Raw genomic sequence first — 15,925 nt, forward strand, 5'->3', positions numbered from 1 at the left:
AAAAAAAACCAAACAAAAAAGAGAAAGCTCTTTCTTTGTACTCCACCGCACCAGCCATATCATATTTTAGAACATCTCTGGTACTACTACGTCAAAAAATTGCCAAACACAGCACAAGTAGTATGCTCTTCTAATTTTTCAGGATTTCTTGAAAGTTTGTCAGTAAGGTATTAGGAATTCACTCAGCTCTGAAAACCAAGTTATTTTTACACTCAAGTTTCTAGTTTCTACTTTGGAACTGCAGAACAGTCAGCCTCATGAAGTCACACTCCGAAGCCCAAACCTTGCATGTTCCCCACATTGTGCATATACATCCAAGGCCACCAAGACTATTTTGAGTTCATGGACGTGTCCGCTTGTACAGAAAAAAGAAGTAAACACATTTTTTCTGGAAACCTGCTTGCAGGTATCTTCTGTATTCCTAACCAAGGAAAATTATTGCAATTTAAAAAATGTGGAGAAAATCCTGCAATGTGACAGATCAGCTGTAAAAGCACACACTGAAATGAGGACAACCTTTAAGCCATTCGAATTTTCTTCATGAAACCAGATTTTTTTCTGTGTCATACTCAGCACACAGAGATTTTCATTTTTCAGAGCTATAAGGAATTTGACAAGTAAACCTACTACAGTTAATAGCATTTTAATCTTTATGCATAATAACCTACATTGTACAGGTTTGGTAATAATAACTGACAGCTGAATTTGAAGTATACATTTCCTTCCAAAATAGATGCGCGTGTAGGTGGATGTGTTGTAGAAATATAATATACTACGCGGCTGAGCCCAGATAAGCTGGTGATTCTCAAACATCACTATCATCTGCACAAAGTTAGGGTGGAAATCTGCTCCCTTAAATACCTGTTCATCCTTCTTATGACACTTTCTTTAAAGGGTTCCATGAATAGTAGATAAAATAAGTATCTAATGAGGTACGACAGAAACTCTGATTGAGCTAAACAGCAGAGATTTGAATTCTAATAAACAAATAAATGAAGTAAAACGTTTACTGCCAGCAACTATGTCAAGTTAGCCATAGGAAACTGTAGCTCTGCAGCTGGAGAAGGGCAATACTCTGCAAGCCAGAAAAGCAATGGAACTCCTCCAGCTTTGATTATTTATGGTGTGATGATGAAGGAACAACTTTCCATGTGAGGAACAGCTTTAAAGTTGAACAGGGAAGCTGAAACAGAGATTTAATGAAAAATCAGAGGGGAACAAAACTACAGCTACAAAAACAATAACATTCGGTTTAACAATTTAAAAACATAATTTATGTGCAAAACCAGATGTTAACTTGTCCAGCTTCAAGGTAAACAGCAAACTGTATTCATAATAACCCTTCTGCTGAACAGCAAACATGCACTACTTAATGTTGTTGTCTATAAAGGCTCACTTCCTACCTCCAAATGTTATCAAAATGAACAAAAATGCAAAACAAACACATCTTAAACAAAGGACACATCTGTATTTAATGCAAAGCTATTCTCAAAAATCCCAACCTTTCATAATCTACTATAATCGTAATAGCCTGAAACATAAGAATGCTTTCAGGCTCAGAAAAAAGGTTTCTAATTTTAAACATTTATGAGGACACTGAGAAGTGGCTTAGAACCATGCTTTAAAACATGTTTTCAGGCTTTAAACTGCTGAAAGCTGAGACCTTTACCATTTTTCCTGGACTACAGGAAGGGAAAGGAGTACAAAAACATGATGAAAAGAACTGTACATGAAAATTTCTATTAAAAAAAAAAGCAACTGACTCCCTCATCCCAAAGCCCTTCCTCCCCTCCCCACTGCACCTCCTTCTCACTGAAAGGCACTGACTCCTCTTGCCTGATGACCACGACCAAACAACTCATCTACATCACTGGCTCTGATGCACCACTGTTTTTAATAAATACTTTTTGAAAATATTTTTAAAGGACAACTCTGCCATCACTGGTGCTGTTCCTGAACAGGAGGGACTCTGTCTCAGCACTGCATTCATTTCAGCTCACTTTAAACTATACCACGGAACGTGTGATTATGCAAGAAAGGTGATTTGATGTTAATTCTAAATAAAGAACACGATCAAATCTTTTAAATGTTTGGGTTTTTTTCCCAACTATTAAAATGCAGGTTAAGGGAATGAGCTTCCCTTTGATATAGTATAACTATGGGAAGGAGGTATTGTTCTCACATTTCTGTTTCAGGGAAAACACCACGCTATTTGATTTTTAAAGCTGAAGGATTTAACTTCAATTTGATTTTAAAGTTGGGGGGCTAAAAAGTGCTTCTAAATGCAACACAGTCTACTAAGTTAAATATGGCTTCAGTTTGATATCAAACACTGACTTTAAAATTAACTATTCCTTTCCAAAAGTGCCCATGAAAATAAATATGAATATATTGTAGGCATTGAAAATGGGTGTGTCAAGAATAAGAACAAGTAGTATTTTACAGTAATTCAGCACAAAAAACAAACATACAAAAGCAAAGAAACAGCACAAATATGTATTAAAACAACAGATAGTAGGAAGTTTCGAGAATCCACAGGGATTCTTCCACCTTACCAAGCACCTGTATAGTTCTATGAGCATTTTCTTTCTGTCTTTTATTATACTTGGCTCCTGCCCTATAGTTCATCTCCAGGGCAAAGCACCATGAAACAAGAAATTGCATTCAAAACTATTAGCTCATCAAAACTGCCTTTCTTGTTTAAAAACAAAACACATACACAAAGTATTGCAACAGCTTCTGGAATCCTATTCAGAAAGTCCAACGTTTTTAGATCTCTTTTCATGTTCTCATCACCATAATTTTTGCAAAACAGTGAGAGGCGACCCAGGACATTTTAAGAATGACTCTTTCATCGCTGCAAACCCTCAATTACGGTTGACCACAGAGATGAACAGAGTAGTACTGTGGGGACAGCACTGGTGTATTTTTCAGCTTGCCCTTTAATGTGCTCTGACTTCCGTTGAACAGTGATGTAGTGATTTCTTAGACTGCCTCCTTTATTACTCCCAAAATAATTCAGTGGTACATAAGGCTTTGAGTAACAGCAGTTCAAACACCAATTTCAAACTAGATTCAATGGTTTCAATGACCTTTTCGTCAAAACTGAGCTCCAGAACTCCATCCCTTACAGCTTGACCAGACTTGCCCCCTTGGAGATGTGCTGCAATGGTCCCTACCCTTGCCTGCCCTGCTGCCAGGGATCACAGGATGCACTGCTCCTGAGCCACAGGCTGCTACAGCTTTGCTCCCCTGGTAAGGGAATGGTTACCAGTTCTTGATATTGGAAGGTTAAGGTGTTGCACACAGTTCCTCTAGTACAGCAAAGCTGGCAACACAAGTTGCCACATATTTACAAGTGAAGGAACAATTTCCCTTTAGAGGCAGACTGGGTCAGCTGTAGAGGTACAGAAGTGATACACCGAGAGTGTTAAAGGCAGAGTGCTAACAGTGTTGGCAGTGGTGCTGCTGTGACTGGAGGTGCAAGGAATACACTAAAAGTCCACTGTGAGACGTGCAGTCTACTGCAGAATGTCAGACTTCCCACAAGTAACCAACTCAGATTACTATTTTTAAAACAAACTTGTTCTTTTTCATAAAGCAGTCCAGCCTGGAGAGCTTCAACTTCATGGCTAGCAAATAATTCATCGTCAACCCAAAAAGCTACCGGCAAATAAATATATGTACAGTTTTTATTTATAAAATACAAAATCTTTGCTATTTCCAGGACGGAATTTAACAACAAAAAGGCCTGCAAGCAATAAACATGGCTGAAGACACTGAAATCAAGGAAACCAAAATGAAAAGTTCTGAAATTACAGATTATAAAACTCGTGAATGCCAGCTGCATGTATGCACAAGTGACCAACAGAACTGCTTGGAAACATGTATTTACCAGAAAATTTGGAAGTACGATTGGGACTGAAATTACACTTACAGTGGGTTTCATAATTTCATTCAAGATTGAGATTGCTTCATATAAATTGATTTATTTCTGTGTGTACAGTATAATTTTACTAGAAAATCTTTTTCTTTGATGTTAACCATTAGTATTGGGTATTTGCTGCTATGAAGTTCCTTAAACACAAATATTAAGTACAGTGTTTCACAATCAGCTTCCAAGTACCCATCTGGAATGACACTGAATAAATATATTTTCTATTCACAAAAAAAAAAATTAGCATAACTTTAAAAAAACCCAACAAACTCACCCAACAAAACTTTGAAGTGATACTTCTGTTGAGTTAGTTTAGCAAGACAGTGAAAAAAACTAAAAAATTTGCTAAGGTAGTTGATGTTGTTCAGAGCATTGCAGAACTGAGCTTCAGTATTCACCATTATTAGAAAATTCAATAATCCCTTCTTTTGATACTAAACTAAAAATTGTCCATAAAGTGGAAGGGTCTTCACAATTATGATGACTCTGCCAATGACTAAAAAGATCCTCTTTTTTTCCAAATAACTGTTTGCATAAAATGCAGTTATAGCCTGCTTTAGACCAAGATTCCATTTTTTTGCTTGTTGTACCAAACCCCATATTTTGCATCTGCTTGGTGGTTTCAGCACTTCTTGCCTGAGTCACTTCGCCTTTTGGTAAAATATTGACATTATTTTGATGTTGAAAGTATATCTGTCTTTTCAGTTTTGGAAAAGTATAAAGCTCCTCCTCACGGGCACTGCATTTTGCTAAATGTCTTCTCTCATTGTGCTGTTTCCAGAAGTGGGTTGTATGTTTGATCGGTTCCCCTTTCGCTCCTTTATTTCCTTGCAAACCCCCTTCTTTTACTCTTCCCTGAATCTCTTCTCCATGACAGCACAGTAAGTGGAACTTCATTTCACCAAAAGACTGTGCAATAAACTGGCATCGGCCACATTTGACCTGTATTTTCACTCCTCCCGGGTTATGAAATAGGTCCTCAAGATTGCACTTATTTCCCCTGCTAAAAAGAAAGGAAATACAAACTATTTCAGTATTAGCCAGGCACAGAAGAGGGATGGCAATTTCTGTCATAAGTTCCTAGATGAGATGACAGTCATAAAACACTTTTAATTAAAAATAAGCATTGTCTTTACAGTATCTAATTCATTTGGAAGAGAGGAAAAAAAAAAAAAAGAAAGTAATAGTAAGGTTGTTTAGGAAGCAACTGAAACCAAATGTTATTTGACACTTCTGAGTTTCAGAATTGCCTCCAAAATTAGCCTTGGTAGAAATAATCTTTTAACAACACTAGCCTTTTAATAAAAGGTTGATAACTTTTTTTAAAGTTCCTGATTCAGTGAGATCAATCCAAATACTTCTAAGTGCTGTGCTGGAAAAGTGAAAATGACTATTACCTGTAGTGTACTACTAAGAGAAACTTCTTTGTTTACAGTGAGTGTTCTAAGGTCAATTTAAGGCAAAACTACATGTCCCACCTCCCTCTCCACAATGGAAACAATGAAACTTCAAAGTTTCTTGTTTTTTTTTTTTCCCTAAAAGTCTGTAACATGATTTAGAAAAGTCTGAATACTTAATTCACAATTAGACAGCCCCTCTCCCTGACTTAGGACAGCTCTGCAGTATAAAGGATACACAGTCCCTGGTAACCTAAGCCAATCAAAACAAGATCTCCTCAGAAATCTTCTCAGAACATCTAGGAAAAGGATAATACTGTATTTATACACATTAGAGAGATTACCCAGCAAAACAGATAAACTGAATGATTCACTTTGTGATGACTAGTAAGACTGACAGAAAAGTGCTGGTGTTTCTTAGGCTCAAGATATTAAAAATTTCTAACTGATGCCCCAGAGAGTGAAACGAGTAAAAATAAAATGTAGTGCTGCAGTGAGGAGTCACATTAAAGGCCTGAATGTTCTTCAGTTAAAGTAAATGCACAGTGGAACAAACAAAAAAGCCAACATTTATATTGTGTCAAGAAATTTCACCCCAAAATCACAATGCAGTGGTAAAAGAAGGTTCTATCCATCCTAATATGGTAAATATTAATTTTTCTACTTGGTTGAGCGATGGCAAAAGCAGCAGTAATCAACACACAAGATGGATTAGCTCACAACATTCCATAGAAAGAAATGGGATAATGACATTTAACAGGGAAAACAAACTATAAGCTAATAATGAAATATGAATCACTTCTTGCTTACTGCAGTTGGTTCACTTGTCTTTTAGGGAAACCCCCAAAACAGGTAGGACAGAAGACTGCAGATTAACAGAGTATTAACCAACTGATCCAAACAGCTCCAATGACAATATTACTAGAACATATGCAAAATTACTTTGGATACTCAAGTGTCAGTAATGATTTATAGTCGATGAATCAGCTAAAATATACTGTATGGTCTAATGGATTGACTAGATTCAAGGACAATATTTAAACCATTAGGAATCTCACTTGGCAGGAGGGGAAGCAACAATTTTCCTAATGGTGATGTTTATGAATTTCCACTAGCATTTAATTAGTGAAAATGCTCACCTCTCTGTAGCTTCTTCTGTCTCTTTTATATTCGTGTCTCTCTTCTTTAAAGCATCTTGCATCTGTTGCTCGCTAGGAGAGGGCTCAGTGCTGATAACAACCCTGTGGACTTCTCTGAGGTGGCCAAAATACACTTTTGCATGGCCAAAAACTTTAGCACAGAATTCACAGCACACCAGCTTTTTGGGTTTGCTTTCATTGTGATGAAGCTTCATATGCGTGCTGAGCCTCCCAGAATGGATATACGCTTTCCGGCAAATCCAACAGCTGTAGGGCCGTTTCTTCGTGTGTGAGTTCATGTGGTCCTGGAGATGGTGTTTGAACTGGAAGGTATGGTTACAAACAGGACATCTGTGCAGTGGCTTAGGTGTGGCTGAACACGCATTTCTACTTGAATCACTTGATTTAGCTGATGTAGCATCACTTTGCTTGTAACTCAAATATTTGCTGGCAAGTGAACCATTTAAAGGAACAGCTTGCTCTGAATGGACACGAGGTGGTGTCTCTACTGTTGCTGGAGAAGTCAGTGGTGTGAAAGTCTGCACAACTACCACTGGCTTCGGTCTAATACTACGGTATTTTTTCACTGCTTCTGCTTTTTTGTCTTCAGGTGTCTGAATATCAACCTTCTCCCTCTCTCTTCCTTCTCTAAACTTATTAATGATGCATCTCCTTCGCTTGGTCTGAAAAGCCAATAAATCATCCGAGGCTCTTCTTTTCCTGCCTCTTTTTTTAGAGGCTGCACTGTTCAATTTTTTAAGACTGTCGACATCCACTTCACTGGATGGAGAGAAGGTGTTTTCTCGAACAGTTTGTTTGGGGACTTGTGTAGATGATACAGCTAATTGCTTATCAAATGCTTTGGTTTTTGTCAAAACTGGTGTCTTTTCACACTCAGATCTTAGTGAAGGACCAGATACATCCATAACATTAATATTCTGCTTAGATTTACAAAACAGTGAATTTTTCATCCTTGAGTAAGGCAAAATAGGAAGTTTTCCTTTTGGTGCTGATGGATTCATCTGTATTGTGCTGCCAAGAACTGCTGGTGACAAGACAGCAACAGGATTTGCAGAATTTGTGGGTTTTTCCTTTCGTTTCTCACATGTCATGACTGACTTTCTTGTGGTTTCCGATGCTGTCTTCACAGAGCGCAGACTTAGTTTCGGGGGATTAATTGTACTTGCTGGCTTGGATAAAGACTCTTTAACTACAGACGGTACAGAAATCTTACTGTTAGCATTTTCAGTTTTGCTCATTAAAGGAGGTCCAGATTCCACACAGTTGCTTTTGTTTACTACTGTGGCAACTGCAATTTCAGATGAGTCACAGTCTGTCAGCGTCGCTTGCTCAGTTGAATCTGAACTAGAATGAGTTTCAGGATAGTCTTCAGTTACAGTAGTCACTGACGAAGTCTGTGATGAGACCAATGCTTTTGTAGGAATCTTCTTATGTGCACCCAAACCAGAGATTTTCGCCAATTTTTTGTCACCTAGCAATTTATTCCTTACAGACTGGTACCTAGGGATAGGCAGCTTTAGGTTTTCAGAGGGGGCCACATTTGACTGCTGGGCTTGCTGTGTTAAAGCAGGAGCAACATACGGCACAGCCAGCAGGGAAAATGTCCCCTTCTGACCAGCCACCTGCATGACAGTGTAGTTCTGAGCTGGTACCACCAGTGGTTTAGAACCTGCAGCTGAAATTGGTGTGTTTGGCTCAGGCAAAGAAGACTGAAGACAAGAAACCACTCCAGGTGTTAAAATTTTTGGTACCATTTTTGGAGCAATGGTCCTAAACTGACTTTTCTTCTGAAAACTTTGTATTATATCCGAAGGGCGTTTGTGTTTATCTGTAAAAACAACACAACAAAGTTGTAATATGAAATATAGTATTTCTTTTTAAAAAATTACTGTCTCAAAACTAAAACTGCTTACAAAGGATACTATTACACACAAGCTTACTAAAAATATTTTGGCATTTAAATGACCACCATGTTAAATTTATTATTGAAAAAGTTTTGTGGACAAAACAAAAGCATTGCCTGAAGTAATGTGCTTGAACACAGATATGCAAAAAAAAAACCCTCTTAAATGGATGTTTCATTCTAGGTTAAAAGCTACATGGCATTTCAGAACAAATACCCCCATAAGCCTCTTCAGCCCTGGAAAAGCTGGACTAGCATGCTGGCAATATTCAGCTGGAAGAACAGGGACAGGACACAGAACTTTTCTGAGCACCTGCTCTGATCATACCTCTCAAACAGAATCATGCTATCTTTCAAAATTTCTGTAATATTTAGAATTTGTGGGTTTTATCAGATAAAGACCACAGTTTGCCTTATGAAGTCTTAAAAAATAACTGCTATAAACCATGTAAATAATATATAACAAAATCAAAGAAGACTTGAAAGAAGATGTACTATTGTTAAATATCCAATCACAAATATTGCTTATGTGCCATTAATGCTTAATACAACTACTGTAGTAAGTTATTCAAACATTTTCTTGAAAGATCCCAACAATCTTGACCGTTGAAAATTCAGCTACAAAGATCTCAAGCAGTAAGGCACCTTGGGAAGGCAAAAATCACTTTGAGGGAGGAATGACATTAGAATAGAATACATAAAAGTAAATGCTGGAACCTTGTAATATTGTAGTAAGGTAATTCCATAGGAAAATTTCTATTCCCTGCCATTTTAAAGACTTGTTTTACAAATGCATTTATATATGGTTCTGGACTTAAAAAGGTAACTGTGAATTACTAAAAAACACTGGAAACTCCAGAAAGTTTATCATCTTAACCCTGGATGCTCTTCTCAGACATCACACACTTTGCAACATGCACTGAAAGTTACAGACGTATCCTGTTTCATGACCAGAACTCCTGGACAGATATACATGCACGCTCATGGTATGCACATGTGCAGTAAATCCACTGCCTTCAGGACACACAGGATTCACTGAACAATCAAATATAAACTGTATAGTTCATACACAGTAGGTCTGATGCTTATCAAAACTCTTTGATCCACAGCATATTCATAGAGCAATAACTATGCAGGGCATAAGCCTTTGATCCTTTTATTGCCATCTACAGCACCAAACCCCAAGTCCATTATGTACCTTCTTTATCCTCCAATTAAGTGAAACTACTGAGCACCACCAAAACTTTCTGCTCAATGTCTGTAGAGATATTCTATATTACTAGACATTCTGTGCAGACTGGGTTACTGTACACATGGAAATCCTACACAAATATGGAGATCCCTGTACACAGGGATAAGTCCAGGCCTACAGAGCTTGTGAAACCTGGAAAAAAATGAAACATGGCACAGTTAAAATTGTTTCCCCCCCCAGTTCTTTTTATTCTCAATTTTTTTTTTTTTTACAATCTACAGTCACTAAGTATATAGAGGAACCTTTACATGTTCAGCTGCTAAGATTGCTATTACTATTCCATTGATTAGTTGATTCCTGTAGGGTATTTTCTTGTTACTGCTTTTGAGTAAACACTTTTAAGAACCTCTGAGAAGAATAATAAAATTATGTAAAGTATTGCAATCACTAACTAAACTAGCCCTGAACTTCAGTGCTAGTTACAGGTCAAATAGTATAGCTTAAATACAGCAGATGACAGAACAAATGTCCTTTCCTTTTAGGGACAGAGTCAGCTCTTATTTTTCCAGATTACGCTTGCCATACACTGAATAAAGACTTTCTTCAAACCAGCAGCTATTCAGCTTGCCACTATATTCAACATGAAGCTGTTTCCATTCTCTCTCCCATTTGGCTTGTTCCTCTCTCTTTGTATTTCAAAATTTTATTCATTGATTTACATAAATTTTTTAGGAAAGCCAGCACACCTGTGCTACTCGACATTACCGGGCATCTGCTCCCAACCAATGGTAACAGGAAAAGGCAGATGTTTTGCTGTGGACATGCCACTTCTACAAAGGTGCCCAAAGGCAGTCAAAGCACCACAAAATAAAGGTTAATTTGAGGTTAGGAGGAAATATTCGTAGAAATAATGCACAGCACTAGCTTTAAAAAGAACCACATGTTTCTCAAATGCATTGACTTGCTTACTGTAAAATTAATCAGTAGAATCACTTTTCTATAAAGAGAGTATCTCCACATATTTTCTCAGTATTCCACAAGAAACTAATGCTCTAGAAGCCAAGACCTTCATGAATATCAACCACAAAATGCTCTTTGAAACAAGGTCTGTTTAGATCAATATCCTTCTTGTGCAGCTAACACAATACTAAGCATCAACGTAACTGTTTGAGAAGGGGTTTTTATACACCTTTTTTCCAACTGGTGTAATTTTATCACAGACATCTTCCAGGCAAGCTGTTTGGTATCAGCCTTCAATATAACTTTTTTTCCCCCCGAAGTTTACATTAGACAGTTTAGTGCAGAATATTCATCACAGTCCTTCGAGTAAGCAAAGGATACTCAACTCTTTGAGTTCATTTCCCTCTCATCCAACACAGCTACTGTAGTTAAGCTGCTTAGTCAGTGCCTAAATATAGGGAAGGGCTAGATGCAGACTAGCTGTAGGATATCCTTCAGACTTTTTTAAGATTTTGCAAGCAGACTGGGAAAGCTAATTGGAAGAACTGGTGGAAGACTATTTAACATCCTGGATCATGACAAAGCAGCCAGTTAATTCACAGACTAGAGGTTCTACTGACTCCACCCAGAGCGTGCAAGTATCGTCAGCAACCAAAATTACGCTTGCCATTTACAGCTGGTGAAAAGCTTCAACAATTTCCTTTGCACAAAGACAGCCCTACAGTAATTCATGTCTTCACCACACTGGAGGACTTGGATATGCTCTGGCTGTCTGGCTAGTGGAAAGGTTGCTTGGAAACTTCATATGCATTTTTCTGGGACATTCCACTTCTCCCAAAGTTTTTCTGTCTCTGATTCAAAGGACTCACTTTGACTTGACAGCTGTGACCTGAGGAAAGGCCTTTGTGCCTATGCAATCCCATGAAGTCGTGCACCTAAGAAGGGGAAGTTTCAGTTAAGGGAGGCTCTGCAACGGCATTTGTGAAGATGGCCTTTGGTTTTGGACAACATTCTTTCTTCAAGTCAGTCTACAGGTCCTTCGTTGAAAGGCAATGATTTTTATACTTTCTCTAAAATGAAAAGATTAGCATTAATATCTGAAGGACCTGAAGCTTATTTTTAATTGCTGTGTCCTCAGTCTTTCAGACGGGTGTGGATTTGGGGCAACAGGTACACACTTTTAAATAATTAAGCACAAGGCTAAATCAAGTGCAATTCAACCCATTTACTTTAAAAGTCTCTGTTAAAAGATTAATGGTTACTATGACAGGACCTGCAAGTATCAAATCACTCAGAAACTTGCAGCATGTCATAAGCTTTCATCTCTTCTAAATAACCTTAAACTTGTATAGGAGTGGACAGTGACACACCAATAGAAAAATCAATGATGCATCAAATTCTCTGATATAGCCATGCTGGGAAGAGTCTGACAGAGGAAAGGGAGTCTTCCATGGGGCTGCTCTTCCTCAGTGGTTCCCCTTCCTTCCTAAGTAATCCAAGTCTAGTCTACTCCAGTCTGATCTGCCTTACTTCTGTCCTTTCTTCAGTTTGCTTTCTCTGTAAAGCACGTAACATTGCTGAACTCAGACACTCTAGAAAGCATCAGAAGAAATTTAATTTTCACCATTATCTGGTCTATTTTAAACAAAACCACCAAAATGCCACAAACCACTGGGTAACAGTGTTAATTTTTTTTAATAACTCTTGTAGGTCCACCTCAGTTGTGCAGGTATGCATTTAATTTCTGTATGAACGGACAAATGAGAGGCAAATAACACAAAAAAAGATCACCTTGTTTTAAAGGAAAAGACAATATAGATAAAGAAGATTAATGAAATATTTTATTAAACGCACATGTATATAGCTGAGTCTTTTGCTGACTTTGAAAGGAACAATCTGTTCTACAGGAAAGAAAAAAATTCACAACTTTCTAACAGACAACACTAGATCTTTTTCTGCCAGTGACAGTTAATCATTCATTTTGCCAAATCTCCATACACACTAAATACCTGTGGATACTGTCTTTCCAGCACAAGTTTCTTGCTTTTGCTGACCCAGCATACTTTGTTGGACACAATGTTTCTCTGCAGGATTAGCATGCAAAAAACCACCACCTGCAAAAGTGCTTCAGTCAGTTATAAATAGATTCCAGGACAAAAAAAAAAGAACCAAACAACCCCCAAAACCAACAAATCCCAGAAAAAGACAATATAAAATGACAATATAAAACATTAACTTCCAGTTAATGCATTAGAAAAGCTACTGCTTCTTGCTCTTTGCCATTTTTCTCTCCTCAAAATATGTTCTAAAATCCAATATATTACATGCCAAATACAAGGTGATAGCTTAATAATTGAGTAAAGCTGGGTAACGTGGCAAACAGATGGGATGGTTTAGTTTCAGTGTCATGGCAGACAGTCAACAGCAGCAAAATAAAAAGCTCAGAAAAGTGAAGGTTCAGTAGCTTTAGTGAGGGTTTTAAATACAGGGGTTAAATTCTATGCTAATTTACACTTGCCATAATTCCACATAAATCAATGGAACTGCAGATATTCTAGAAAACAGAATTTGGCCTTCTATGTTCAAAACTAGTTTTGCCACACACCTATACAAAATAAGATTGGTAATAAAGCCTATAAACCATGAATGTCCAACTCCATACATTACAGCAATTAATTTGCAGTTGTTTCTACCTTTTCTAATAATAACTACTTGGGTGGAATGCTCTGTTCTGGGTATTTGCATCAGATAATTTTCTAAAATTAATTTCAACAGGAAATGCCAGCCATTGCCAGGTATGTCTGCATTTTAAAAAAAAAACAACTAAAAAAAAGAATCAACACATCTGTGCATTAGGTAAAGACCTTGATACGTGACACAGCAATGTCTCTCTGGTCTGTGAAAAGCTGCCAACATTTGGCGAAGTTGTAAGCTCTGGGCACGTGTTCAATAGATACTTTAAGCAGCTAATTTTTCCAATGATTACATTCTATTGAATGTGCCTCTGCTTCAAGCTGGGCTGGATTTTCCCTGAGCTATAGCTTTAGGTCCAAACACCCAAGCTGGAACAAGGAAATGGCCTCTCCTTATCTCTGAACTGCAGAACTGACAGTGTGGAAGAGGAACACGGATATACACAGGGCAAGCAGAAAAAGGACAAGAGGACTAGAAATGAGACCTGAAAAGTGTCTAGGCCAAAGAGTCAGGGTGGGATATGGGAATTACACACAGACTTAAGACAGGTAACCAACATTATTATTACATGTGATTTGGAAAGGAGAAGCATTCAAGCCGAAGGGAGAATCACATTTCTTACCTTTTTAGTACTTGATTTTTCAAAGAGTAATATAATTATGTTTACATAAGAGCACTTTTGTGCAATTTAAACTAGTTTAGAAAAATAAACAATATAACAGTACTCTAATGTGAGATTGGAAAATCACAGTACATCATTCACACAAACACTAAGCTATAGAATGTGCAAATACACTTAGAAAATTTATTCTTGTAAACTACAGGAGGAACAAGATCAGTGTTAAAATTCTAGACGGGAATATTAGACCTCTTTGAAGCTATAGATAATTAATTCTGATTTGAGCATAAATACGATTTGCTAGTTGTGCACTAAGCATTTTATAATTTAGAAAGGTCTTCTCTATTTTACAGTCTGTGCAAGTCTATTATCTTGAGGAATTAGGATTATAGTGCATTTCAAAAAACTCTGTGAGCAGTGGGATGCTTCCTGGATTCCTTAAATGGTCTCCAAAAGACTCCTCTTAGCAGAAGAACACATTACAATAACAAAGGTACACAATAAATTTTTTTTTATGTTAACTGGACTCCATTGAAGCAGATGTTCAACATTAAAATTTCTAGTGACATTTTTTTAGTGCGGGAATAAGCTAAAACTATTTTTGGCATAAACTGTCACCTTGCAGAGATAAGTCATATAGTAATCCACGACCATGGGTACATAGTTCATATTTCACAGAATCACAGAATCACGCCAAGTTGGAAGAGACCCACAAGGATCATTTAGGGACGTTCTTCAGTTTCCTGCCTAATTCAGTCTTCTGGTTTTGCTAGAAACATCCTTAATGCACTATTGATATATGCCAAAGTTTGCACAGATCTAACACAACTTACGAAAAAAAAGATTACACCACTTTATCAATTTCCAGAATTGCTTTCCTCTGTTTTTTGAAAGTATACATAGCAGTTGCTTCATTATTGTGCTGTCATCTTTCTAGACTTCTGTGAGGCCTTTGATATGTTCCTCCTCAACATCCTGTTCTCTGATTTGGAGAAGTACAGATTTGATAGATGGTCTATGGAATGGATAAGGAAGGGGCTGGCCGGTTGCAGCCAGAGGGTAGTGGTGAACAGTTCAATGTCCCTATGGAGGTCAGGGATAAGTGGTGTCCCTTAGGGGTCTGTACTGGGACCACTGCTGTTTAATATCTTCATCAATGACAGAGACAATGGGATTGGATTGAGTGCACCCTCAGCAAGTTTGCAGGCAAAACCAAGCTGAGCAGTGCAGTTGACACGCCTGAAGGAGGGGATGCCTGAGGGACTCAAACAAGATCGATAAGGTGGCCCACAGGAATCTCATGAGTTCCTGCACATGATCAAGACAATCCCTGGTATCAATACAGGCTGGGGGATAAAGTGATTCAAAGCAGCTCTGCCAAGAACTTGGGGGTACTTGTGGATGCAAAACTGAGTATGAGCTGGCAATGAGCACTCGCAGTCCAGAAAGCCCATCGTGTCCTGGGCCACATCGAAAGCAGCGTGGGCAGGAGGTCGAGGGGGGATTCTTTCCCTCTACTCCGCTCTTGTGAGACCCCATGTGTATCCTGCTCTGGGGTCCTTGGCACATGAAACACATGGACCTGTTGGAGAAGGCTCAGAAGAGGGTCACAAAAATCATTAGAAGGATGGAACACCTCTTCTATGAGGAAAGGCTGAGAGATGGGGTTGTTTAGCCTGGAGGAAGCTCCAAGAAGACCTTATTGTGGCTTTTTAGTACTTGAAGGGGGCTTAAGACAAAGACAGTGACAGACTTTCTTACTATGCCTGTAGAAACAGGACAAAACACAGTGGTTTTAAACTAAAAGAAGGCAGATTCAGACTAGATACAAGGAAGCAATTTTTACTATGATCTGCCAATCAATCTCACCACCATCTTGGTTTCAGTATCTCTGCCCTCAGAGAAAAGTGCAACATAAAACAATACCCATACAAAAGGAGACTTGTTAAACAAAAGTTAACACATCAAGATATCAGTGCATTTAGTCAGTACATTATCAGCATTAGCAACAATAATATACGAGGAGGTAATTTTTGATTTCTCAGAGATTTAGATTTCATAGA

The 15,925-nt window shown here is 38.0% G+C and overlaps 1 protein-coding gene across 11 annotated transcripts in view; it reads right to left on the reverse strand.

Moving 5' to 3' along the window:
• Window positions 1–4,136: 4,136 nt before the first annotated feature.
• Window positions 4,137–15,925, reverse strand: part of ZNF438 (zinc finger protein 438) — a 48,986-nt gene continuing 37,197 nt past the window's right edge. For 7 of the 11 annotated variants that reach the window (XM_032706254.1, XM_032706289.1, XM_032706259.1 and 4 more), the window contains 3 exons: window positions 12,559–12,663; window positions 6,474–8,322; window positions 4,137–4,937 (listed from right to left, as the gene is read on the reverse strand). In XM_032706254.1, coding sequence (XP_032562145.1) covers window positions 4,325–4,937; window positions 6,474–8,322; window positions 12,559–12,663 — 2,567 coding nt within the window. In that variant the 3' untranslated portion in view covers window positions 4,137–4,324. Of the gene's footprint in view, window positions 4,938–6,473; window positions 8,323–9,595; window positions 9,782–12,558; window positions 12,666–15,925 lie in introns of those variants that run through there. The other 4 variants (XM_032706309.1, XM_032706324.1, XM_032706316.1 and 1 more) reach the window with 2 other exon arrangements.

The sequence above is a fragment of the Chiroxiphia lanceolata genome, chromosome 1, assembly GCF_009829145.1.
Source record: "Chiroxiphia lanceolata isolate bChiLan1 chromosome 1, bChiLan1.pri, whole genome shotgun sequence".
NCBI lineage: Eukaryota > Metazoa > Chordata > Aves > Passeriformes > Pipridae > Chiroxiphia > Chiroxiphia lanceolata.